This window comes from Orbicella faveolata, unplaced genomic scaffold (genome assembly GCF_042242905.1).
Source record: "Orbicella faveolata isolate gen_17 unplaced genomic scaffold, um_ofav_v1 contig_35, whole genome shotgun sequence".
NCBI classification, from domain to species: Eukaryota; Metazoa; Cnidaria; class Anthozoa; order Scleractinia; family Merulinidae; genus Orbicella; species Orbicella faveolata.
This window is the reverse complement of record NW_028301564.1, coordinates 20178189-20202079: the sequence shown is the minus strand read 5'-3', so window position 1 is coordinate 20202079 and position 23891 is coordinate 20178189. Positions and strand designations below refer to the sequence as shown.

Below are 23891 nucleotides of genomic sequence, written 5' to 3'. Positions count from 1 at the left end.
TCTCTTAGTTCCCACTAGAATTATTAAAAAAAAAAAAAGACTCACTTGGTGTTTTCAATGTACTTATGCGAAGGTAGTAAGTGGTTCCTGGACACCAAACAATACCGAGCTAAGATTTCCTGGTGTGATGACAGACCTGGTGCTTGCAGACTGTTATTTACCTGAATCACCAGTGAGGCAAGGGCATTTCCATGAGACTGATCAAGGGACTCCAGCGGCCGGACTGATGATATCCGTGTCGAACGACGGTGAACACAAGAGCAATGAAAATCTCACATTTATATCCTATGATTCGGCTTGCATGAGTTGCAATGTGTCTACAGGATGCTCCATAAAGGCAAGTATAATGTTACTTAAATACCCTGAGGACAGTTCAAAACCTCGGTAATAAAGAACGTACCGATACTTATGAAATACCGGCGTGAGACAAGTTTGATTTGATTTCCAAACATGGAAAACAGATTTGGAAATACGACCCGAAATGGGTGATTTTGACAAACAACTAGGTGTTTGGAAATGTGATAAAAATTTCTACTGAGTGTATGTAAGAATCTTCTCTATTGGTACCCACACAAAGAAGAAGACGAAAAATACATGTAAGAATGCAAAAACAAGGGAAAGGCCGGGGGGGGGGGGAGAAGCGACTATATTTTTTGACTGTATTTTTTGTCTTTTTTAAATAATAGAATAATTCTTGCTTCATTAATCGTTACTGCTTCGCTCCAAACGAGACTAATCCTCTTGACTGGTGCTATCAGTGCCTTCCAGAAGTAAGCGCTAACGCGTGGACAAAGCGTCAAGGTAATTCTAATCACTTTTACGGCATTGAATTCTTCAGGAATAGTTTTATGGCTTTGTATATCTGTCACTTTTCCTCCATGGATACGTTTCTCGTCCATACGTGCGCTATATAAAAATGTTACTAATACTTCGATATCATTTCACACTTTTAGTTAACCTTCCATCTAAATTCTCACAAACTACCGAGTACTTCGCAGTGCTTCAAGAGACCCTCGAGTTGCCTGTTGACGTCGTAGACCCGGAAGGCATGCCTGCCAAGGTCTCATTAATGGACGGAAGCCCAACCAAGGCTGTGGTGCGCGATAACGTACTAATATGGAACGCTACTAATGATGCAAAAACACAGTTCTTCCTCAAAGCCACGGACGCATGCCAAGCTACCTCTTACGTTAATATCACTGTATCCTTGGTCGTCTGCCAGTGTCAGAACAATGGAACCTGTGTGCCTCATCCAAACAAGCCCAGGGGATCAGGGTTTTACGAATGTCAGTGTGTACCTGGATACACCGGAGACAAATGTGAGACCAACATTGATGAGTGTCAGGCTTATCCGTGTTTTCGAGGTATGTCATGATGAACACATGTTGGATAGAAGTTTTATCTCGTATATTATGCTATAATGTCCATGCCATAAGATATATATTAGCCTTTTCCGTAAACCTATAACTCAAAATGTTTTTAATTCCTTCATTTTCGTCTCTTCAGTTTCCCTGTCTTATATAAGGACATAGCCGCAGAGAAAGTCATTCAGTTTAAACAATTAAAAATGCAATAAGCTAAATTCTATTTAAGAACGCAAATATTCCTGCAAATCCTGAAACTTGGAGATTCAGATTTAAAAACAAGATGAAATCTGCTTTATTTTTTATTTTTTTTATTTTTTTTTTGCTTCCCTTATTGCGATTAATATTACACTTATTTCACATCCCAAGGCCGTTGCATTGATGGAATAAACAACTACACGTGTATATGTGATCCTGGGTACGTTGGAGGCAACTGTGCCATTGACTATGACGACTGTAGTTCCTCTCCTTGTATTCATGGTAAGTGGTGGACTTAATTTAAAACAAAAATGGAATTATATAGTCCTGTTTCTACCTTGGGTAATATTCTATGATCGTACAATTTTACTAATGGCTCTTACTCGTAAGCTTCGATTCAATGATGGCAAGAATGATCAAAGCGTTTTGTTTGCACAGGAAAATGTATCGACTACACTGGCACTTACAGATGTTCGTGTGATCCCGGATACAGTGGACGGAACTGCACTATTGACATTGACGAATGCGACTCGTCACCTTGCAAAAATGGTGAGTAAATGATTCATGGACAAAACAGTTTGGCCGTCTGCGAACATATCACTGTTGGTTTGGTGTGAAAGCCAATTACTATTGAAACTTAAGTAAAACTGCACCAAATTTTCTCGGACGCATAACATCAAATTGTATCTAACATTGACCCTAGTTCTTGCCATATCCATGAAGAATCCCTCTGGCCGGGATTTTTTTTATTTTCTTGCTTTCTCATTTCAATTGATTTACTTCACCAGGAGTATGCTTCGATCATGTCAATAACTATACCTGTCAGTGTCAAAGTGGCTACACTGGTTATGATTGTTACGTTGAAATCGACGAGTGTCAGTCCTCTCCTTGCGTTCGCGGTAAGTAAGTTGCTGGGTATCACCAAACCGTGATGGACTAACTTCCCGTAAACGACCAATGAAAATGACAACCACTGGCGTTTGCTAACAGAAGGTGGTTTCGTGGACGCTTCAGGTGACTCAAAGCAATTTCCAGCAGTTAGATTGTGATGGGTCATTATAACCATTCTTTGTCACTTGATGCTACAGTCATGGTATCAAAAAACTGCTCAATTATTGGTAGACACGTTGTTATCATTTTCGCGACACAATAAGTTACCATAGCAACAAAAACACCCTTTATTTCAGCTGTAAGAGTTTATAATTCTAAAACTGCACGGTGAATTTTATATATTATAAAATTTTGGTAGGCATGAAAAGACACAACTGTTTGCAAAATTTAAAAAAGAATTTTTGTGCATAAGGTTCAGAGCCACCTCAATTAAAGTTTTGAAAATTTAAGGTGAAGCCATCAAGCCCAAGTGCTGGTTTTTCGATAGGATCGCCGGCTCAAGCCAGGTTGACTTGTTGTAATCAGGGCCGGGTTCTTCTTTAGCAACCCGGCCAGGATCTCCCCTTGTAGGCTTGGCTAAATGTATATATTGAAACCTTTTATTTTGTCCTTGACGTTGAATGGCCTTGGACAAAACTCTTTAGCCGGCAATCTTTCTGCAAGGCCAGAGAAATTTGCAAACGCATCAAATGCTTTTCGTCCACCCTACGCCCGAGAAATTTGAAAACAAAACAATCACTGACTGTTTTGAGTTTGTCTCTGAGGCAGGCTTGTGCAGGGAAATCGCATTTTGTTTCTCTTCTTTTGTTACCTTTCTTTATTTTATTTGTCCATTTTTAAGGGACCTGTATCGACCTTGTGAATAATTACACGTGCAACTGCTACGTTGGCTTTACCGGTCCCAACTGTGATGTAAAAATCACAAACTGTACCGTTGATGCGTGCTATCCAAATGTGACATGCTTTGCAAATAGCGACACAATTAGCTGTGGTCCATGCCCACTTGGATTAAGCGGTGATGGAAAGAACTGTGAAGGTAACGTATTTCCTTTAATAATTAACTCTATCATTAGGTTTTGATCTTAAAGCCTATTTCCTTTGCTTTGCTTTGACAGACATCGACTACTGTATCAATCACACCTGTGGTAACGGAGGGTCGTGTGTCGATGGTATAACGAATTACTCATGCGCCTGCCTGGCGGGTTTTACTGGAGAACACTGTGAAACCGGTAAGTTAATTTCAGTCAGTCATTCAGTCAGTCAGTTAATCAATCAATCAATCAATCAATCAATCAATCAATCAATCAATCAACCATCAATCAATCAATCAGTCAATCAATCAATCAATCAATCATTTATTTAACCAAATTGTGCCTAAGCGCTAAGTAGAGTGAATTCGTATAACCCGTTTTTTTATATGCTATTAAGAATTAGTGAATGGTAATGAGAAAAACAAGTAAAACAGCACGCACCAAACTGAAACCAATGGCAATTTCCATTTCGTGAAAAATTCCGGTTTGAATTTCTGGAAATTTGCATTGACGAATTGAAGAGCATATTCTGGAATTTAGGAACAAAAGAACAACCTCGCGAGGTGTATCCAAATCTTCGAAAATTTCTTACCCGGAATATGTCCTGATATTGATTTTCCTTCCGGTATTTTCGGCTGAGTGGTTCGCTTTGCGGGAATTCAATAATTTCCGCTTTTTTGGAAAATTTAATTTCCCGGGAAATTTCCGTGCCTTTTGTCCCCGTTTCCAAATTTTTGGGAAGTTAAGGTTGAATAGAAAAGAAAACTCTCCTAGGCCTTCAAATTCCTAATTGTGGACATTTATTCGAAATAACAAGCCTTAAATGAGATATTGTTATCTTCCAATGCTTGCATTCCGGCGTGCAAATACCGGCACGAGTGTTTCCTAGCCACAGGCGTAAGAAAGCCAGCCATATAATGTAATGTAACATCAAAAAAATGGCAAGAATACTCAAAAGTACTACGCGTATTTCGCGCACCTTCACTGTTTTTTTTCCCTTGCAAATAAGATTCTGGTTCAGTTTTAAACAGTCCATTACATTTCAACGGCAAAAGGACCTCTTGCGTACCCAAACTGGTCATTAGAATATTATGCGCCTCATTAACATATAAGGAACGGGTTATACGAATTCACTCTAGTAAGCCCGATCAAAATATGAACGTGTACGCAAATAAATGAATAAATAAATAAATAAATAAATAAATAGTATTAAATTAAATTTTCACGTAAACAATACAGTTAAATTTAAGAGAAGGTAAGCTGTGCATATAGATCGCGCGAAAAATATTCCCCATGACTCCTTAGCAGAATTCAATCCAGATCCCTAGAAGGCTGCTAAGTAAAAAGTGGATACTGACGCTGCCGCTGGTGCCAACGCGAAAGTCGGTGTCGAAGGAAACCGTCATCTTCATGGTCGTAGTAGAAATACATGTAGTAATAGTAAAAGTAGTAATGATGGTGGAAGTGGTAGAAGTATACACAGTGGTTAACTTTGACAAGTGCAAATTTCATATTTTAATATTTCTTTGATTCATTTGCTATTAACAGATGTTGACGAGTGCGTTAGCCACCAATGCGGCAATGGTGGTTCCTGCGTTGATGGTGTCAACAGTTATTCGTGTAACTGCCTGGCAGGGTTTACCGGAAATCGTTGTGAGATTGGTATGTCTCTGTACTGTAGCATTTGTGTTGTAGCAGTTACAGATTCGAAGAAAATTTAAAACATTGAATCTATTACCTTTTTAATGACTTCATAGAGCCGCCAGATGACCTTAAAATAATCGAAACTAATAACTGAAAGCTCAAATAAGCTAAAAAGAAATGCATAAAACGTAAGGGTAAGAGTAAAGTCTATATATGAGCCAAGTGGCCCATCAGGCCGATGTTTATCTTGGTTTCAGTAGCATAAAGCGACTAGAAGTATTTCTACTCTACCTCGATGGGATGTTAGTCCTCCGCAAGATTACGTACCTCCAACATTAAACTTGCCGGTACCCATTTGTACATTTGGATGGAGAGAGGTGCTGTGCGAGTAAAGTGTCTTGCCCAAGAACACAGCACAATGTCCCCAGCAAAAAATGTAACTTAGGCCGGCTGCTCGATCCTGAAGCGAGCTTGCTAACCTTGACGCCACGTACCGTACAATCAACCTATTCGAGAGTTTGATTCCACACGGTCTACTCTTCCCACGTTCTAGATAGTTTACGCTCTCCTCTGTGCATATTATCGACCCTCTGAGAATCAAGCGATGGTCACTGAAACAACATAATCACACCATTTCAATTTTTACTGTACTTTGTACTACACAAAGGTTGTTCCCATTTTGGTTTGGTTTGGTTTTATTTTGTTTTCGTTTGTTTGTTTTGCAACAATTGGTGCACAAATTTGTGTCTCAGATTATGTCGAGGAAAAATCAAGAAGCCAATAAGCTGCACATGTTAACCTATCCGTGATGATGCCGTTTCCACGACCTAACATAACGGAAAACAGTTTATTTAATTAAGCCTCATTAAAATCAAAAACAAAAGCAAACAAACAAACAAACAAAACAAAACAAAACAAAACAAAAAAGAGAAACACCCACAGAAAAATATATCTATTAGGTAATCGATTCTCATCCACGTGTTGTTGAGTTTTTTTCTAATTTCTGTTAACAGACGTAGACTACTGTGTTAACATCACTTGTAACAACGGTGGTTCTTGCGTGGATGGTATCAACAATTATTCATGTAACTGCAAAGCGGGATATACGGGAGATCACTGTGAGGCTGGTAAGTTTGTTGTCGATGTTTTGAGCAAGTATAAATTGGTAAACTATGTGACAATGATGCTACCAGTTGCCAGTATAACTACGTACATGATTCTATTGGAGGTCATTGTAAGGTTGCTATTGTGGGTTAAAACATGAACTAAAAATATTTATAAAGAAAGCTGGCAAACCTCACGCCCTGAACCTGGCATTTATTACACTACCACCCAAGATGAACAAAAGTATGACAATTATAGAAGTTACTTCTACTGAATTTCATAATTGGTTATTGGCTGTTGGCTCACGTATTTCTTGGATCTTCGCAGTGACAACTTTTAACGGAAAAATGCTCTTTTCTCTAAGAGTCTTGCACAAATGTCATGTATACCAAGGACGCCATGTTTTTAAACCACATTCAAAATTGGATTCCTTTTTTTTTTTTTTTTTGCTTCCAGTCGACGACTATGAGCAGTAGAATCATGTCCAGATAGTTCTCTTGCAAATGATAAAGACGTTACGAGACACTATCATTTGCTCAAGTGCAGAATAAAGTCCATTATTTTAAACCTGTGTTGCAGTTTTACCCACGCCTTTTGGTCCCACGGATGAGAAGACCATGTATACATCGACTATCACAGCCCATCCAACAACTGAACAATCAGAGACAGGTAGTAAGAATATTACAATTATACATATATCCATCTATTACGAAGACTATATATGCTAATCTTAGCTTGATTGTTGTTGTTGTTTTTTGTTTGTCTGCTGTTTTTGTTTGCTTTTTTTTTTCTACAAACTAGGTCTTTTCTGTAATTGTCATATAATACTTTTTAATGATCATCCCAGTCCTTGTTGCTGCTGTGTTGTTTTTTTTTTTTTCTTGTTTTCTTTCTCCCTCTGTCTTGAGATTTGTCTGTTTTCTTTTGTTTGTTTTTGTTTATTTATTGATTGATTGATAGATTTGTTTTATTTGTTTTATTTTATTATTTATTATCATTATCATTTCATTATCATTATCATATATACTGAACTGAAGTATATATCATAAATACTGAAGTATATAATTAGCGCTATATTAATTAAATTATCATTATCGTCATCATCATCATCATTATCATTATTATTATTTTTTGGGGGGGGGCGGGGGGTGAGGAAGATATCTTATTCTGACCAGTAGGGGTATCTATTTTTCATTCTAGAGCTTATCATTGAGTTACGTATCCAAAGGCCATGGGACAATGAGCTGGAGGATAAAGAAAGCGAAGCCTTTAAATTGTTGTCCGATATCCTTGAAAACGAGGTACGATTGATATACACAAAGAATGACTGCTAAACTTCTCACTGAGAAAAGATCTCGATCATGACATGTGCAGCTTATCGTGCTGTGTTAAAGTCATGTATTTTTATAGAGCTCAGTCAACAGTCCAATGCATGGAGGGCACATTGGAAATGGAAATCAATAGTTTAGTTCGCTTTTGTATCATCTTTAACAGGGAAACATAAATACATGAGAACAAAAGAACTGTAGTTTGTTTCTTAATCTTACATGCATGCATCCTGTTGTATATTTTTCGTGTTATCATTTTAATAGGCTCTCATTTAAAGGTGTTTTTGTTAGTTTTTACCTGAGACGTTATTGAGTCTTTTCGGAACCCAATGCCACGATTATTTGAGCACCTTGCTGCAGTGTGTCTCAACGGGAGGGGCATGGATTTCGTCTCGTATGCATGTTCCTGTTATAATATACGTAATCTCTGCAAAAAAAATTGCGGTCGGTATGTTTTTATGAGTACAGTTTTCTCGGTGCTCGTTATGTAATAATCTTTTTTTCTTGAAACGAGTGCGTGACTAGCCATAATAGCGTCTGCGTAAGAGGCTAGATTCGTTATAAAAGGGAAGGAACTAGTTTTTGTAAATGTGTTTATTATTTTAAGGGCCATTAATTAAGCGGCACCGTAAAATAAAAGAAAAAATCGAGAAAGAAAATCAAGAAAAGTTTAATCGTGTGAAAAAAAAAAAAAAAAACAGGATCTATCGCTATGGTGTCAATATGTAATTAAGTTTATCGTTTAAAATTGCAGATCCGGAAATAGTATTCTCAAGAGGAAAACTTTCTCGGAGTAAAAGTTATATCATTCAAGTAAGCACTATGTGACGTTTGACCATTCTGTAAAGCACTTCATAAATTATTCAGTCGATTAAGGTTTGTTCAATAATCTTGTCTGTTCGCTTTTTAGGCCTGGAAGCGTCCTGGTAAAATTCAAGCTCTTCTTCAAAACTAACGTTGAGGAAAAAGTTGCATTGGCCCCGTTGAAAAAAGGGGTAGAGGATGGCAAAATGGGTTCTCTGAACGTGTATCCGGAATCCCTAAAAATTGAGCAGGATGTTGAAGGTATGGTCTAACAATCTAAAACAAGAACCTAATACGAATATATAGTGTAAACCGTCATCACTGTTTCTTATAACACAAACAGTGGTTTATGATACGCTTGTTGACTGACGATCATCGGAGGTATTAATATAAAAATGCACTTGCTCTCTAACAGGTTAAAAGAGACTTTCTTCTTCTTTCCTTAGTTATTTTGCTTTCCCCGTTTAGAACCAAAAAAAGAAGACAAAGGAAAGATCTCCATTCCACTGGTCATTGGTGTCTCCTGTGGTAGTGTATTTGTCCTTACTCTCCTCGCGATTTTCCTGGTTCGCTATTGCCAACAAAGGAATAAATTGAAAAACAGGGATTCTGGGGATGGAATGCCAACAGAAGTTGCATTCCCAAGACCTGACAAATATGAATTACAAGAGATGGAGTTGAAAGAAGAATATGTTCTGTACGGAAAGGCCGGCTTCTCGAGTGAGCCTGTTCCCACTCAAGAAGTAGGCATCCAAAATGCTGCTGCTGATTACAATTAAATCAGCTCTTCGATGATGTCGTGCGCAATCAATCGACGAGCATCTTAATTAGCCGGCTAGAAAAATGAATTTGCAAGCTGTTTTGTACACGCTTTAGTTGATTTAGCTAGCAGAGCCGACTTCGTGGAGGATTTTTGTATTTTTGTTTTCGTAGCAAACCTCGAAGTAGCATGTTTTTAGTGATATTACTCTTCAAGATAAGATTTGTTGCTGTCGATGGCATCATATGACGTGTCGTGAGTTAATTTACCTGACTGAATTTGTCATCAGAATGTTTTTATTAGTTTCTCATTGTGTCAGAAAAAAAAAAAAAAAAACAGACAAAGGCAAGATCAATACTGAATCAATGAAAGTAGATAATGATGCTTAAACGTATAACTTTCGTACTATCGTATAGTATGAAAGTTGCTTTCTTATAAAGTATACCGTTTCAGGAATAATATGCAATGATTTATAGTGCATTGATCATGCATGCCGAGTTTCTGTATCAATTTCAACATATCCTCAGTTAAAACAGTAAACGAGCAGCAAGTTGGAAGAAAACAACAGTTTTACCTTCCATAACCGTGCGATCTAAGCAGTTTGATTTCGTTGAGGATCATTTTTCTTTTAAGTTATTATTTCGCTTTAATAGATTGTTACCAAAATAAGTCATAATTGTCAATCGTATCAAAGATAATTTTTGAAAAAATGGAAAAATATATTACATCTAAAAATCTTGATTCCAACTTATTCTTTGTGTATCTATTTGTCAGACACCTACGAAATTTGCGCCCTACTTATGTGGGGGAGTGAGAAGTATTTTAATGACTATCTATGGGAGAATCTTTCTCCAAATTTCATGCCTTATTAACAAAAGGATATTAGCTTTTAGTATAATTTCCAGAGGTGAATATAAGAATTGGACTTTCTGATTAGTCGAAAAACTCATCATATGTCGGTATATTCACCCCGCTAGAGCTTGGTCACTAAGCTCGCCATCTTTTATCTCGGCAAGTAAACATGGTGGACAGTTGCTAAATGAAGTTTTCATTTATTCCAAAGATATCGTTCCAAGTCCAGGATATTTCAGAGGATGGATAATTCTCAAAATGACTGCTGTCGGCCTTTGATCAAAAATCTTTTCAAGAACTCGTACTCAAGGCTTTTAAGAATCGTAAACGCAGTGGTTGCGTCGATCGCCAGCCGGTCAGATCGATTGACCGAAAGTTTCGCTCGTTTGCCTTACTATACTGCCGAACTCTATGAGTAGATTGATTGAAAATCGATATACATGTAAGCTTATTATTAAAACTACGGCTGCACACGTTTATGCACACGAACAATTGTGTCTGTGTTTTTATGTTTTAGTCCGTTATTTTGCAGTCGTTGATATTCACCTCTGAAAATTATAGCGGAGCTCCGGCGGCCCGAAGGGCCACCAAGCGGAGTCCCATACTCATATGGGAAAGAAAAGGAAACCCATGAATGAATTTTCTCATGGTTTTCATGGCTAGCGGTATTGCTCGTGGGCGCGTACGCACGACGACGACGACGACGGCGACGGCGGAGTTGCCCAACATGGCGGCCATACTCCAGCTAATAGGTCGACGGAGACATGCACCCTCGGTCTCTAGCAGAAGAATGCCATTTTTCTTGGCGGGATTTTTAAAGAAAAGAAAACTTAGTTCTATTTGTTATGTCGACAAACGATAGCGGAGGTTGATTTAATGTTTTTAAGGTAGGGTTACACTGAAGGAATTAAAAAGAAAGCAAGAATTAACAGGCAAAGAAGTAGCGAAAAAGATCGCGAAAAAGAGCGGGCCAGCGCTGGGGAAGGAGGCGAAACACTACTGAACAATGCCTTGAATTATAGCGAGTCAAGGGCTAGAGAATAATACTGAACAATGCCGTTAACCAAAGCTAACGAGGGCCATAGAAAGGATGTGAAAGTACTCAGAAGACTACAGGGCCAAGTTTTTAAAATTCGCGCGTTGTGACGCTGTGCAGCCGTGCAAGAAAAGTCACATGACTTGGTCAGGTGATGAACAAGGGAAATCAAACATGTCCGAGTGTTACTAAACAGTAAACACAGCGGGAAAAAGTGGTTGATTCATCGATCTGTCGAAAAGATTAGTTCAGTTCAGTCTTCACAACTTTTGCTGCAAGTTTCTGCCTGGAAGATTTACACTGGCCGAACTGATATTGCCAACTTGCGGTAAGTGACTTTCGTTGTTGCGTTTGCTATGAAAATTAACAAGTTGCCTCGGCGATATAAGCTTATTTTCAACTGGAATCCTTTGAAAGTCTTCCTTATTTGACGCCATGCTGTGAGACAATTTATAAATTGCATCGTTTTAATTTCTCTCATCTCTAAACAATGGCAAGTGAATCGCTTTGTGGAGGTTGTTGTAAGTTGTAAACAAATTATGCTTTCTGTCGATTTTCGTCGTCAACCTAAGCTTATAACGTCACGTCTAAAAATAAGCTTAACCAAAACCGTATTTGTAAACACGGCCGGGCGAGTTTTGAAGTTTTCTCTGTGTTATTGACACAGCCGCCTCGTAGACTGCTAAAATTTCTTCTTCTGTTGTTGAAAACCGAGAACGGTGTACAAACCATTTTAAGCCGAAGCGAACAGGATTTGCTAAATTTACTTTTAACGTTCCCATGTGAAGATTTGCATATTGTGATTACAAAGTATGGAGATTTCCTCGTTTTGTTAGTTCAATTTATTCGGTTTGGCGAAATGCTTGGGTGAATTCCCAGGTTAATTTGGTTGAAGACTGGCAAAGCTACCGCCGATAAAATGACTGCAAAGCTAAATTAAGCCGTCGACAAAAATGGACACTGTAATATTCAAATTTAAACGTGAATAATTATTAAACTTTAACACTGCAAGCTTAAACGAATTTTCTTTATCCTCTCTTTCATTCGGTTACCTTTCACTGAGAAGGGATTTGCTTTTAATACTCAGATGAAGTGAAATGCATAATTATTGTGTTTATAATGTAGATTTCCTCGTGTTATCTTGTTGTCTGTCCAATTAGTTCGGTTTGGTGAAATGCTTATATAGTCCAAATGTCGAGTAGACGATTGTGCATGTAAATCCTGTGTGCAAATAAAGTTCTACTTTCATTTGATTTACTATTTCATTTTATCAGTGCCACTGCTTTTGGCTGGGGGTACATGGGTTATTCCCCAAATATGCAGTATTTACACTTAATATGGAAATGTTCCTCAAAAGTGGGATAGTACTAATGGAAAAAAAAATTGCGAAGAGCTTTACTCGGTAAACTGTACAGTGTAAATGACATTTACATACTTAGAAAAAATTTAGGGCATAGGAGTTCTTGCCCTGACCATTTCTTGGTAATAGAAATACGTTTTACATACATACATACATACACAATTTAGTTGGTGAGAGTGTTAGCCATCATGCCTTGCGAGGCTGATTAATTTCCCATGATGCCTGTATATCTTAGTTGTTAACCATGTGAGTCAGCCATCTTGGATTCACTCCTTGATTAAAGCTTGATAAACTTAACCGGCTTCGGAGCTTATTACATGGTGTCAGAAGTTTCGGAACCCGCAATCGCCTGAAGGCCTCTTGCCTCTGTAGTCTGTGACCGTTTTCTTTCTCGCTCCGCTCGCCGCCATGGGAAAAGATCGACCAATCTTCGACGCTAACTCTGACGATCGCCGCCGAGCGTTCAAGTTTTTCTTGGCTAACTTTCGAGATTTTTGCATAATGGAGGACTATGTAGACCCCGCCAAAGCAGTCGACAGCAACGACTACTGGATCGCAACAAAAAGGCCGAAAGTTATGGCCGCTCTTCGCCGAGCCTTTCCTCCGGCCGAATGGGACGTGCTCACAACCACAATCGACGCTCAAATTCCTGATGATGACAAACAACATCCAGCTAGATGGCTCGCGCAGCTCTCACAGCACTACCTTGGAGAAGAGCCTATCATTCAAAGTACTCACAATTTTCTACGTATTCTGAAACAAGAACCTGGTATGTCAATACAAGATTGGCACACACTGGTCAGGTTGGAATATCAGAAATGTAATTTTCCCACAGCAGTAGACGATCGTTTACAAAGGGACATTTTTGTTATTGGCCTCAATGATACTTTTAAGCCCTTCCGAAGCGATATAATTGCCAGAGAAAACTTATCAACACTGACCTTCGCTCAGGTAATTTCCAAAGCGCGTGACTTTGAGGCTGGACTGAAAACTGAATCTGCCATAACAAAACACCACCTCGAGGAAGCAGCACATAAGGTTACCCCAGCAGTGGACAAATCCAACACTCCTCACCATCCGAATCGACGTGTAAAGGACCGACCTCCTGGCCCTTCCAGTGCTTCGACCTGCCTGTGGTGTGGGCGTGCACCACATGCCAACCGCCGTGACTGTCCTGCCTCCAATGACATTTGCCATGGCTGTGGAAAACGGGGTCACTGGAAACAAGTGTGCCGGGCCACGTCCATACATGTTGTATCAGAGTCAGCTGCAGATGCAGAAGCTGACCCGCAAGCCGACTACATTGTCACTCATGAGGTTTATCAGGTGCAATCTGCAGCCAAAGGAATCTATGTTGACCTCAACATCGGTCCCACATCATCATCACCTCCATCAAAGCACTTCAGATTTCAAGTTGACTCTGGTTGTTCGTGCAATACAATTCATGTCAATGACCTTAATCAGCTGCCACCTATCCAAATTAAACCCTCAGTGGTTCGACTACTGGATTATTCAAAATCCATCATCCCAACCAGAGGCCAAGTCACACTTCACTGCACTCGTCGTGGCATGTCTTATGACATAGTGGCTCAAGTCATTACTTCTCAGCAGTACTATGCCCCACTACTAGGTCTTGCTGACAGCACACGCATGGGAATTCTCAAGTATGATGTGGACACTGCAAATACACTGCTCACTGCCCCAGTGCTGCCTCCGCCACCACCTGGTGAGTTAACATTGATTACATTAAGTCTGCTTATGCTAACTTATTCGAGGGACTAGGTGAACTGGATGAGCCCTTCTCCTTAACTCTCAACCCTGATATCCGACCTATACAAGCCGCTCCCCACCGTTATGCTGCCCCTAAACTTCCCACCATCAAAGAGGCCTTAGACAAACTTGTTAACTCGGGACAGTTGATTCGGGTCAACAAACCCACACCCTGGATCTCAAATATGGTGGTTCGTGAGCGCCCTGCCTCTGACACAAAACCTGCGAAAGTTCGTATTTGCCTAGACCCATCGCAAACAATCAACAAAGCCATCATCAGGCCAGTGTACCCCATTCCTACTCTAGAGGAAAACATCCACCGCTTCCACCGGGCCAAGATTTTCTCCACATTTGACATCAAGGATGCATTCCAAACAATCAGATTAACTGATGAGTCTTCCTTTCTGACCACTATGCACACTCCATGGGGAAGGTACCGCTGGACTCGACTCCCTTTTGGTATCAGCTCTGTTCCTGAAGAGTTCCAGCGTCGTCTTCATGATATTCTTTGTGGCATGGAAGGTGTCGTCAATATTGCTGATGACATTATTGTGGTTGGCCGTGGCGAATCCCTGGCCGATGCACATGTTGATCATGACAACACGGTATTTGAGCTCTTGAAACGACTCTCTCAGCACAATCTTAAACTAAATCCTGACAAGATTAAATTCAAAACATATACTGCACCATTTATGGGACATGTACTCAGCCCAGAGGGGCTCAAACCGAGCATCGAAATTACCAATGCTGTTTTGAATATGCCTCAACCTCAGGACAAGGCGGCCACTCGATGTTTCTTGGGCACCATTACTTACCTGTCCAAATTTTGTCCCAATCTCAGTGAAGTGGTTCGCCCTCTCCGTGACCTTACACATGTTGACCAAGAGTTCCTGTGGGCTGATCAACATACCGAAGCATTCACGAAAGCCAAGGAGCTAGTATCCAAAGCTTCCTGCCTTCGATACTTTGATGTAAATGCCCCAGTGGTACTGCAAGTTGATGCATCTGAATATGGTCTTGGTGCGGTCCTACTTCAGCCTGTCAACCATCCCAACAAATCACCTGACGTCCATTGGCAACCTGTTGCCTACAGTTCCAGCTCCCTCAGCCCAACTGAACAGCGCTATGCGCAAATTGAGAAAGAAACACTTGCCATTGTGCATGCCTTTCAGAAGTTTGACCAGTTACTCTTCGGAAAATCTGGGATTACTGTCCACAGTGATCACAAACCACTGGAAACCATTTTCAAACGCCCTTTGGCCTCTGCCCCGCGCCGCCTGCAGAGCATGATGCTCACACTCCAGCGCTACTTATTCCAGGTGAAGTATCGCAAAGGATCCTCACTCCTTATTGCGGACGCTCTTTCTCGTGCACCTCTGCCAGAGACAACACACAAGGGAGTCCATGATGAATTGGTGTACCGTGTGGAGTTTGAAGGGAACAACCCAGAACTCTCTGGTTTCCAGGATGCCACTGTCCAGGAAATCCGAACTGAAGCAAACACAGATCCTGAACAGAAAGCTCTGCGTACTCCCATTGAAACAGGATGGCCAAATGACAAAGCCGCAGTTCCTGTCCTCGTAAATCCATATTGGTCGGTCCGTCATGAACTTACCACGCACGAAGGACTCCTATATAAACAAGATCGTGTTGTCATACCTTCTTCGCTTCGACCAAGCATCCTCTACAAGCTGCACGAGTTCCGGATCAACACTATTTCCACACTGATACTGTGACAAGTCAGCATTTCATATTCTTGACGGCCATCATATTAAAACAATTTATAGAAATGTTGCCCGCTTACTTCCGTCTGCTTCTCACTTGCTAACAGATTGGACCACATGTTGTTAAAAGATGCTTAAAGACTGCCAGAAACTCACCACAATAGCTTGTTGCTATTGTGCTACTCACCAGTCTTCTCATAGCAATTTGATCTAGACAAGAACCACACTCTCACCAGAGCCAGGTTGAACAAAAGATGGGTAACTAAGCCTTTGAACAGGCTCTTGTGTTTGGGCCGGGGGCATGAGCGGCAAAGCTGCATGGAGGCACTCGCTGACATGCCAATGCAGAAAATCACTAGACACTTATTTAGCCTGCTCAGGCACTAGAGACAGATACTAGAGCCTGCTTGCAGGCTATGAGTAGCTCTATCCACCTGAAAAATCACTAACCCTGCCTGGAAAGTGATTACCCAATGGATAGCTTTATCCAGCTTTTGAACAATTGGGCCAGATGTATAGCTAAGGGTTGTTCAGAACTAGTCAAAATTTTTTAGCAATTACAGTTTGTAGCTGAAGTGAAGCCAAGAAAGTAAATAACAGCAAAATAGTTTTTCCCCATATTTATTTATTAGACATTGCTGAAGTGAATTATTTCTATCATCATTCATAATATCTGGATTCGGGATACTAGTTTCCAGTTCCGGATTCCGGTTTCCGGATTCAGTTTTTTAGGGTTGCCCTCAAAATAAAAATAAAAATATCATATCATATCCGTGATGGTTCTGTATCTGTTGGTGTGCAACGATCTACACCAATATTTCAACGTAATAATGTACAGTGTATATTAATTAACCAAATTATGCTGTTTTTAGTTGACCAATGCTACTATTGTAATGTGATGTTGAAGCCCACAAATTGACAAACATGCCCAGTGTCAACTTGTCACATATATGAACTGGCCAGACAGTCTAGATTACAAAATCTTCTGAAAGTTGGAATTACCAGGTAAGATATTTCTTAAACATTATTTTGTAATTAATGATTTCTCAGACATTGTTTTCTTCAAGAAAAGATTCATACCCCACATGGAGGTTTTTTCTCTATTAGAGCTCTATCTTCCTGATACTTTAATTTGGAATTTTTGAAGACTGGCCATGAATGGGTGTTGGGTGTGAATATCTTCTGGTACTGCACATTCAGATTTACATGTAGTAAGCAAGAACATCAGTATTTATCCTGACAGACTCTGATTTTCTTTTGGAAGCTGAACTCATATGCAGTTGTACAGTTATATGTACAACCAAACAGCCTGGATGGCCCTTTGATTGGGACTGGGCACAATGTTGTAACTTGCAATGTTCCAGTTTCTTGTTTAAAGCAAATTGGATTTGCTCTCAAAAGCAAGTCGCCAAGTTCATTACAGTTATTAAGTTTTCTTTGCATCTCAGGGCAGAGCCTGCCACTGTGAAAGTTGGGGTACCAGCCCCTAGCATTTGATTCACTAACACTCAGTAAACAACTAGCAATGAAGTACACTGTATATCAAAGAAAGGAATGTCATCTGTTAGTGTGTAAAGATTATAATAAATTATAATCGCTTTGTTTTTATCTGAATAACAGTGGTGTTCAAGTAGCAGCTACAGTATGATTACATGTCTGTTCCTGTCATTCAATATATGAACAGTTTACACAAGGGCAGCCTGTATTAAGACATCAAAGATTTTCAAAGCAACCATGGCCTGGTGAGATATTTCTAAAGAAAAATTTAATATAAATTTAAGGTCCTTATTATTGCTTATAGGCATTGATTTTTATTGTAAACAATATCTTACTGAGTGTATTTTTCTTGCGTACTAATTTTGTAGAACACAGAGATCACTATAAGTATGACAGACATTAAAGTGTGAAACGTTCTATAAACAAATGCATGCAGGAACAAATTAATTTATCATGGATGCAGCTTCTGAGAGATCCCCAATGTTAATGGAACATACACCGTACATACATGCAAAGGAGTTCAATAATTTATTACTTAGGATTGTAATGATTTGTTTGGTTTCTCTGTTTTTACAGACAACTTGATGGGATTATAATTTCTGCACTAAGGTCATTGAATAAACTGACTTAGAAGTTGAGTTCTGCAACCCATCCTGTGTGTTGTAATATCATGGCTGCAACATTGTGACAGATACACTGTATTACATTATTAAGAAACACATATATTAACTAATTATTTAAGGTGCCTGTTAAATTAATCAGTTTTTCTTAGAGATAATTTACTCATGGTTTATTTAAATAATTGCTTTTTTGGCTTTGAAATGATATTTATCGTGTTTGTAAATCAATTTTGTGATAATCTGCATTGGACATGGCATAAATTAATATTTTGCCAACACGAAATGGAGGCAGACAGCCTTGCCATGCCATTCGCAACGTCCAATAAGGCTAATTTGTTCCCTACTGTTGTACAAATAGTGTTCTCTTGTTTATAAATTATTTCGATCTGTTGTTTAAATGATTGCCTCGTAACCCCTATGTCCAGTTTGGCGCATGTAGGATATTGATGTATTGTTTATCCATTTTGCTGTAAATTATCTTAATTGATGTGTCAATCAAGACATACCTTGGATATGCTGGGCTCTTCTGACAAATGTACCTATGCCTCATAACCTTTGAGTGCATTTGGTTGTGTAGTGCAGACAAAATACATGTACATCATATAACTTACTCTTAGCTTGCTTATAATTCTTGGTATAATTTAATAATAGCAAAATTAATTAATGGAACCCAATAACAGCTCCTGTAGTCCACAATCTCAGTCAAGAAGAAGAACAAATCACATTGAAATTGAATAATAAAATTATTATTAGAAGCCTACGCAAGTATTCATGATCAGCAAAAAAAATATCATAATTACCATTCATGCAAGAGTGATTTTGCTTATTGTAAACCCTTTCAGCAGGAGGAGACTCCAGACAAAAGTGAAGATGGCTAAATGTATCTTTGGGGACAAGTTAGAAAACAAAACTTTACAACTTTTCACATATGTATACTATTTTGGTATTTTTGCGAGATTTCATTTGGTAGAGATTTAGGGACTGAGTAGTTTAACCACTGCATTTCAATCAGTCCCCACAGCAAAAAAATGTTTAAACTTCTTTTGTGTGGGAGTCCCCATGTTAACTAAGAAAGAATATAATGATTAATAACAATGTCTTGTCTTTCTGAATAAGGTAGGAAAGAACAGGAAATGCCAGCAAAAAGCACAGAAGACAGTTCTGTTATGTGATCAAGATTTTTAATGGCTTCCCAGAAATCCTTGAAATCATGGCTCTATATTTCATAATCACACCATCTTACACCTCGATCTGCTGATGTGATCCTATTTCCGGCTGAAACTATTAAATAGTTCGCAATTTACCTCACATATATGTTCGATTATTTTCATTAGTAACAGCATTCCAAAAAGTAACTGAGAAGCTCCGCTTTTAGGCTCGGCTAAATCTATATATTACTAAGACAATTATTCTCCTCAGGCTCAGTGAACATTGGTAAATATTCACCTCGACTTCGTCTCGGTGAAACTTCACCAGTGTCGACTGAGCCTTTGGCGAATAATTGTCAAGTGTTCTATGTACCAAAATATTAGCTCTGGATATTGAATTAGTCCTACCAGAAATTCGAAAGGAATGTATGGGCTAATAAGTTGTTTTAAGGTGGCCTTAGGTACAACAATAGTTTTTTTTTTTTTTTAACAAAACGTCCCTGTGGGACAGATTTGCTACCACTCGAACATGAACTTTTTGAGGTCACAGGCGACAATTGTTACTGAATAACTACCCACTAATTTTATAAAAGGTTGCGTTCATTATAGGGAGGGTAAAAACGAACCTAATTTATTAATGCATGGTTAGAGAAGCATGGGATTAGATTTATCCCGTCCATAAGGTTAAAGAAAGGATGAGACAAAACTTAACCAATATATTAACTAATACTAACTAATAGTACGAAATAACAGGACAAAGATTCAACAAATTGAACATGTTGTATCTTTATCTCCGAGATAGTTGTGACCTTTAACGTGCAAAGAAGAAGTGAAGAAAAACATAATTCCTTCAGAGTGAATTGCACTGACGGGCTTATAACTGTACCCGCCTGAAGGGCAACATGGCAGTCACTTTAATTTATACTGCAGTTTTATTGGTTCCCATTCACCAGATTATCTCTACAATTACAAAAACGGACAATTTTCTCTTTCAAGGCTAATACATGTTGTGCGCAGCAACCTCATCACCCTTGGAGAAAACCAACGAGCTATAAACAGCCATGCTACCAGGAACCTGATCCTGCTTGATTCGTTTGCGTTTAAGCAAGCGCATACCGCGTTTTGAAACCCTCGACATACAGGATTGATCTCCCAACTGAAATGTATATAGAGGATATTACGGTGGCGAGAACATAAAATTCATATCTTCGAGCCAACGTGTAATGTTCTTTTTATTATATGGAGAAACCAATTCAGCAAAAGCAAAAGGCGGGAATCGTCATTGAACGATACAACACTCACAAAGGTGACATACGGAAAATACACCACTCGGGTCCCGGATGAAGTGGCGTATGGAATCTACGAGTGGTTTAGTTCCCAGTAAAACACTCTTCTCCATATAATAAAAAGGAATATTGTGGGCACAGATGTGCTCATACATATCGAACTGTAGCACTTCCAAGCGATGGACAAGCATTAGAGTCCAAAGGCAATCAACTGTTGCGTTTAGTATGAGCAGTTTAAATCTATTTTAGGTTTTGGCAAAGTAAGCGACCCATTATTCTTATCAGTTCAAGTGTTATCGATATATTAAATTCATCAGCTGAAAATCGCGGAAAGCCCACCGAAGATGCGTCAGTTTAGCTAAATGTTTCGGGGGTAAGCCCATTCAATTCGGCCCCATATTTGTTAATGGACTGCCACTCCCCGCAGAATCTAGGCTAAAAGCTTGATTTACTACATGCCAAGAATGAATTTTATTACAAGGCCAATGAGGTAATAAAATTGATATTTCCCTAAACATCAAACAAAAAAATGCAATGCAGGGCCATTTCAGGCAATAGCATGCATAAACTTTCCTCAGAACTTGGATGTGTCTCATACTTGGTTATGTTTCCCCCGGAGTATAATTTCGACAGTAAAGCAAAAAGACCTTTGGCCTTATGAAACACAATAAATATTTGTTTGAAGCCTTTTCCAGGGAATGTGGGGAACGTCAAGATTAAGATTTAGGGGGTAGAAACCCCTTCCCCTTCCCCCCTCCCCCTCCCCCCCGAAAAAAAAAAACCGTGAGGGGGACTTAACTTCGAAAAATGTATCCTGAAGAAGTAGTGGACGTGAAAATAAAAATGCAAGCTGAAAAAGCCTGCCCCCATCACTTTTCTAGTGGTCCGTACCCTAAAGCGAACTCGTTTCAAAATACGATTTGCAAATGCTCAGAGACTTTGAATGTTCATGTTTCGGGAAAATAATTTCTGGGGGAGACACTCAATATCTCTGTGTAGAAGGCCACCTTAAAGAGCCGCCATCTAATTTACCATAACTCACAAAGCGCTAATCCTACATTTCGAGAATTTTGAGAGCCCCTTAACAATTTCGATGCCGATTTGTATAGCATGATGACGGCAATATTTCCGTATAAAAATAAAAACGAAGTAGTCGCTGTGTAGCATCGGGAATTGAGTTGCATTCGTCGTTAAAGTTCACAAAAAGTGCGGCAAATGGTTTTGTCTACCCCAAAACGCCTCTGTCCAAATCGAAACATATGTATTACATATGTATGTAAATTTCAGCGACGAATGCAATATTTCCACATAACTCCATACATTTATTTCGCACGCAGTTCTTTTCTTTAAAGTAAATAACCGTCGAAACAATAGATTCCCTTTTGGCCTTACACGCTTTGTATGAATTTTGTTTTAAACTTAGACAAGATTTTCGAATTCAGGGTCCAAAATACGGATAATTAAAAAAAAAAAGAGAAAGAAATTCAATTTTTGGAACTTCAGCACAAAGGAGCTCAAAATTGCTTAATTAAAAATTGCGACTTGGGCCTCGCGGCTACATGTAGCTATTACATGTAAATGCTGTTAGGATCAGCAGACATGTCAATTTGTGAAAGAAGATGAAGTTCAACAAACCATTCACTTACCTCCCTTGCTGTTTCAGTTAGTATTTTTCCATTGATTTACTTGCAAAAAGCCGCCCACGGATTTCGCATATATTTGCAGTAGTATACGTATTTTTTTTTGCACTTTTGGTAATCTGTCGGAATGTTGGACAGAGTGTATAAAGTCGACGACGACATCGCCACAGGTACAAGACAAGGACAAACAGTCAAAGTTGACAGGAGAGTTTAGAAGATGTAGCTACTGAAGATATAGATTCATCATTCGATATTCGAGACGAAGAGTGCGAAAGTGTTTGTGTTTTTTTGCGGTTATGGAAATTAACAATTTCAAACAACTGATCCAGATGGAAAAATAATTTAAACGATAACGAAAGCCTTGTTGTACCGAGTCAGTGAGTTTCCAAGTAAGTGCTGAGAAGAAACGAAACTTTCCTCCCTAGTTATTCGCCATGGAGCCAGTGAATTGAGAAATGCGATGCATGTTTTCGTGTTGTGAGATCATGCTTAGAACAGGTGAAGAATTAAATTGTTATGTAGATTTAAAATTAAATAATCAAGGGGTGACTATCAACTGAACTTCCTAGCGTGGTGGTATGGAAAAGGGACTTCTAATCGAGCGGTATGAGAAGGTTCGAGGCCTGTAGGGGTAAGGAGCCTGAGTAATGTGGAGAAGAAATTAAAAAGAGACAAGAACGGAGCCGGGGCAGAAAGAGAGCAAGAAAAACTGACATACAGTAAGTAATAATTCTCAAGGTATATAGTCTATTCAATACCTTACGGAGTAGTGGCGATTGCTTTCAAAGACAGTTGAGCACATACATATTCATATTCTACAGGCATAAGCAGAGGTATAAAATGTTCACGTCGCATTATAAAATGGTAGCGTGTCGGCGTGCAGATTCGTTGGTATTGAAGTCATGTAATCATTCTAAAAAGTGATTATTTAGCGAGTTTGTCAGTTAGAAGTTGTCAATCGACGGCTCCTCCGTTTTCGATCACTTCAATCTCGAAATTTTATTTCATTGAATTCCGTGTTATGTGTGATTCATGTTTAGCCATTGTTTAGCACATGTTAAGGGCCGTGCATGTCTGATCAGTATCAGTGTATGAGATGCGCCTCCTATACGACTGTTTCTTTTCTTTTTTTTTCTTTTTTTTTTTCTTGAACTATGTTAGAAATTACTTTGTTTTCGTTTCAATGTAGAGTAATATGACAACAAATGGGCTTCTGTTGAAATGACGTCGTTTTCTCTACAACAAGCTGTATACTAATTAGGCAAAATATGTAAATGTATGCTTGAGATTGTCTGGCCGATTGAACACTCATTTTACATGGTAAAGTGATTGGTAGGGAAAGTTGGACAGTTTTTGCTTCGACACTGGGCACAAGTTTGAAATTATTTATTACCCACCACTGAAGTGTAAATATGATTAACAGTACCCATCGTTCGAAGATGTATATATAAGCTGAATAGAAATAACCTAATAGCCTTCGACAGCAGTCTATTTTGTGTTCCAGCAACCCGTCCCGTTGGTTTCCAACAAATGATTTTTTTTACGGATCCTTGGACTTCATAAAACGTTAAAGATAACCAGCATGTTCTCCATGCTCACGCAAAAGACCCGAAAGAAAGAACGAGGCCATTAGCCAACCAACTTATTCATTTTCTAGCGGATTACAGGGGTACTACCAAGCGGACAAGACGGTCCCATCTTATCAGCTCGGCAAGTTTGTCAAAAAGTAAAATCAATTTTAGTTGAGCAGATGACGTTCAGGCAAACGACTCCCCTCAGCCTCCGATTTATTCTCGTAAACAATCTGACGTCATTCCAGCTGCTTATACAACTG

At 39.1% G+C, this 23891-nt stretch overlaps 5 protein-coding genes and 2 long non-coding RNA genes across 9 annotated transcripts in view; 6 read left to right on the top strand and 1 right to left on the bottom strand.

The window, feature by feature from the left end:
* The window catches only part of LOC110051478 (von Willebrand factor D and EGF domain-containing protein-like), a 30933-nt gene extending 30405 nt beyond the window's left edge, over positions 1–528 (top strand). For both annotated transcript variants that reach the window (XM_089273959.1, XM_089273960.1), the window contains exon 14: positions 74–528. In XM_089273959.1, the coding sequence (XP_089130085.1) occupies positions 74–388 (315 nt within the window). In that variant the 3' untranslated portion in view covers positions 389–528. The remainder of the gene's footprint in view (positions 1–73) is intronic.
* Positions 529–637: 109 nt separating this feature from the next.
* On the top strand, positions 638–3234 carry LOC149103691 (uncharacterized). The gene is made up of 5 exons (XM_089273977.1): positions 638–801; positions 954–1364; positions 1734–1844; positions 2001–2111; positions 2351–3234. Exons 2-5 carry the CDS (start codon positions 1049–1051, stop codon positions 2467–2469), a joined length of 657 nt encoding a protein of 218 aa, XP_089130103.1. The 5' UTR covers positions 638–801; positions 954–1048; the 3' UTR covers positions 2470–3234.
* Positions 2611–7775, top strand: LOC149103690 (uncharacterized). Its single transcript, XM_089274198.1, has 7 exons — positions 2611–2680; positions 3295–3489; positions 3569–3682; positions 5033–5146; positions 6142–6255; positions 6812–6901; positions 7433–7775. Exons 1-7 carry the CDS (start codon positions 2611–2613, stop codon positions 7564–7566), a joined length of 831 nt encoding a protein of 276 aa, XP_089130324.1. The 3' UTR covers positions 7567–7775.
* Positions 7776–8294: 519 nt separating this feature from the next.
* LOC149103689 (uncharacterized) lies at positions 8295–9871 on the top strand. Its single transcript, XM_089273978.1, has 3 exons — positions 8295–8373; positions 8471–8625; positions 8833–9871. Exons 2-3 carry the CDS (start codon positions 8571–8573, stop codon positions 9141–9143), a joined length of 366 nt encoding a protein of 121 aa, XP_089130104.1. The 5' UTR covers positions 8295–8373; positions 8471–8570; the 3' UTR covers positions 9144–9871.
* Positions 9872–9973: 102 nt separating this feature from the next.
* Positions 9974–14172, top strand: LOC149103688 (uncharacterized). The gene has a single exon (XM_089273966.1). The coding sequence runs from the start codon at positions 12781–12783 to the stop codon at positions 14152–14154; it is 1374 nt and encodes a 457-aa protein (XP_089130092.1). The 5' UTR covers positions 9974–12780; the 3' UTR covers positions 14155–14172.
* A 1644-nt stretch (positions 14173–15816) lies between these two features.
* LOC149103687 (uncharacterized) lies at positions 15817–18738 on the top strand. 2 transcript variants are annotated; one of them, XR_016202133.1, is made up of 3 exons: positions 15859–16871; positions 17487–17608; positions 17940–18738. It is a non-coding gene; the product is annotated as an uncharacterized LOC149103687 (long non-coding RNA). The 2 variants fall into 2 exon arrangements; XR_016202132.1 differs by having other exon boundaries at positions 15817–17608.
* Positions 18739–19182: 444 nt separating this feature from the next.
* The window catches only part of LOC149103671 (uncharacterized), a 209056-nt gene continuing 204347 nt past the window's right edge, over positions 19183–23891 (bottom strand). The window contains exon 2 of the long non-coding RNA XR_016202138.1: positions 19183–19287. This is a non-coding gene — a long non-coding RNA (uncharacterized LOC149103671). The remainder of the gene's footprint in view (positions 19288–23891) is intronic.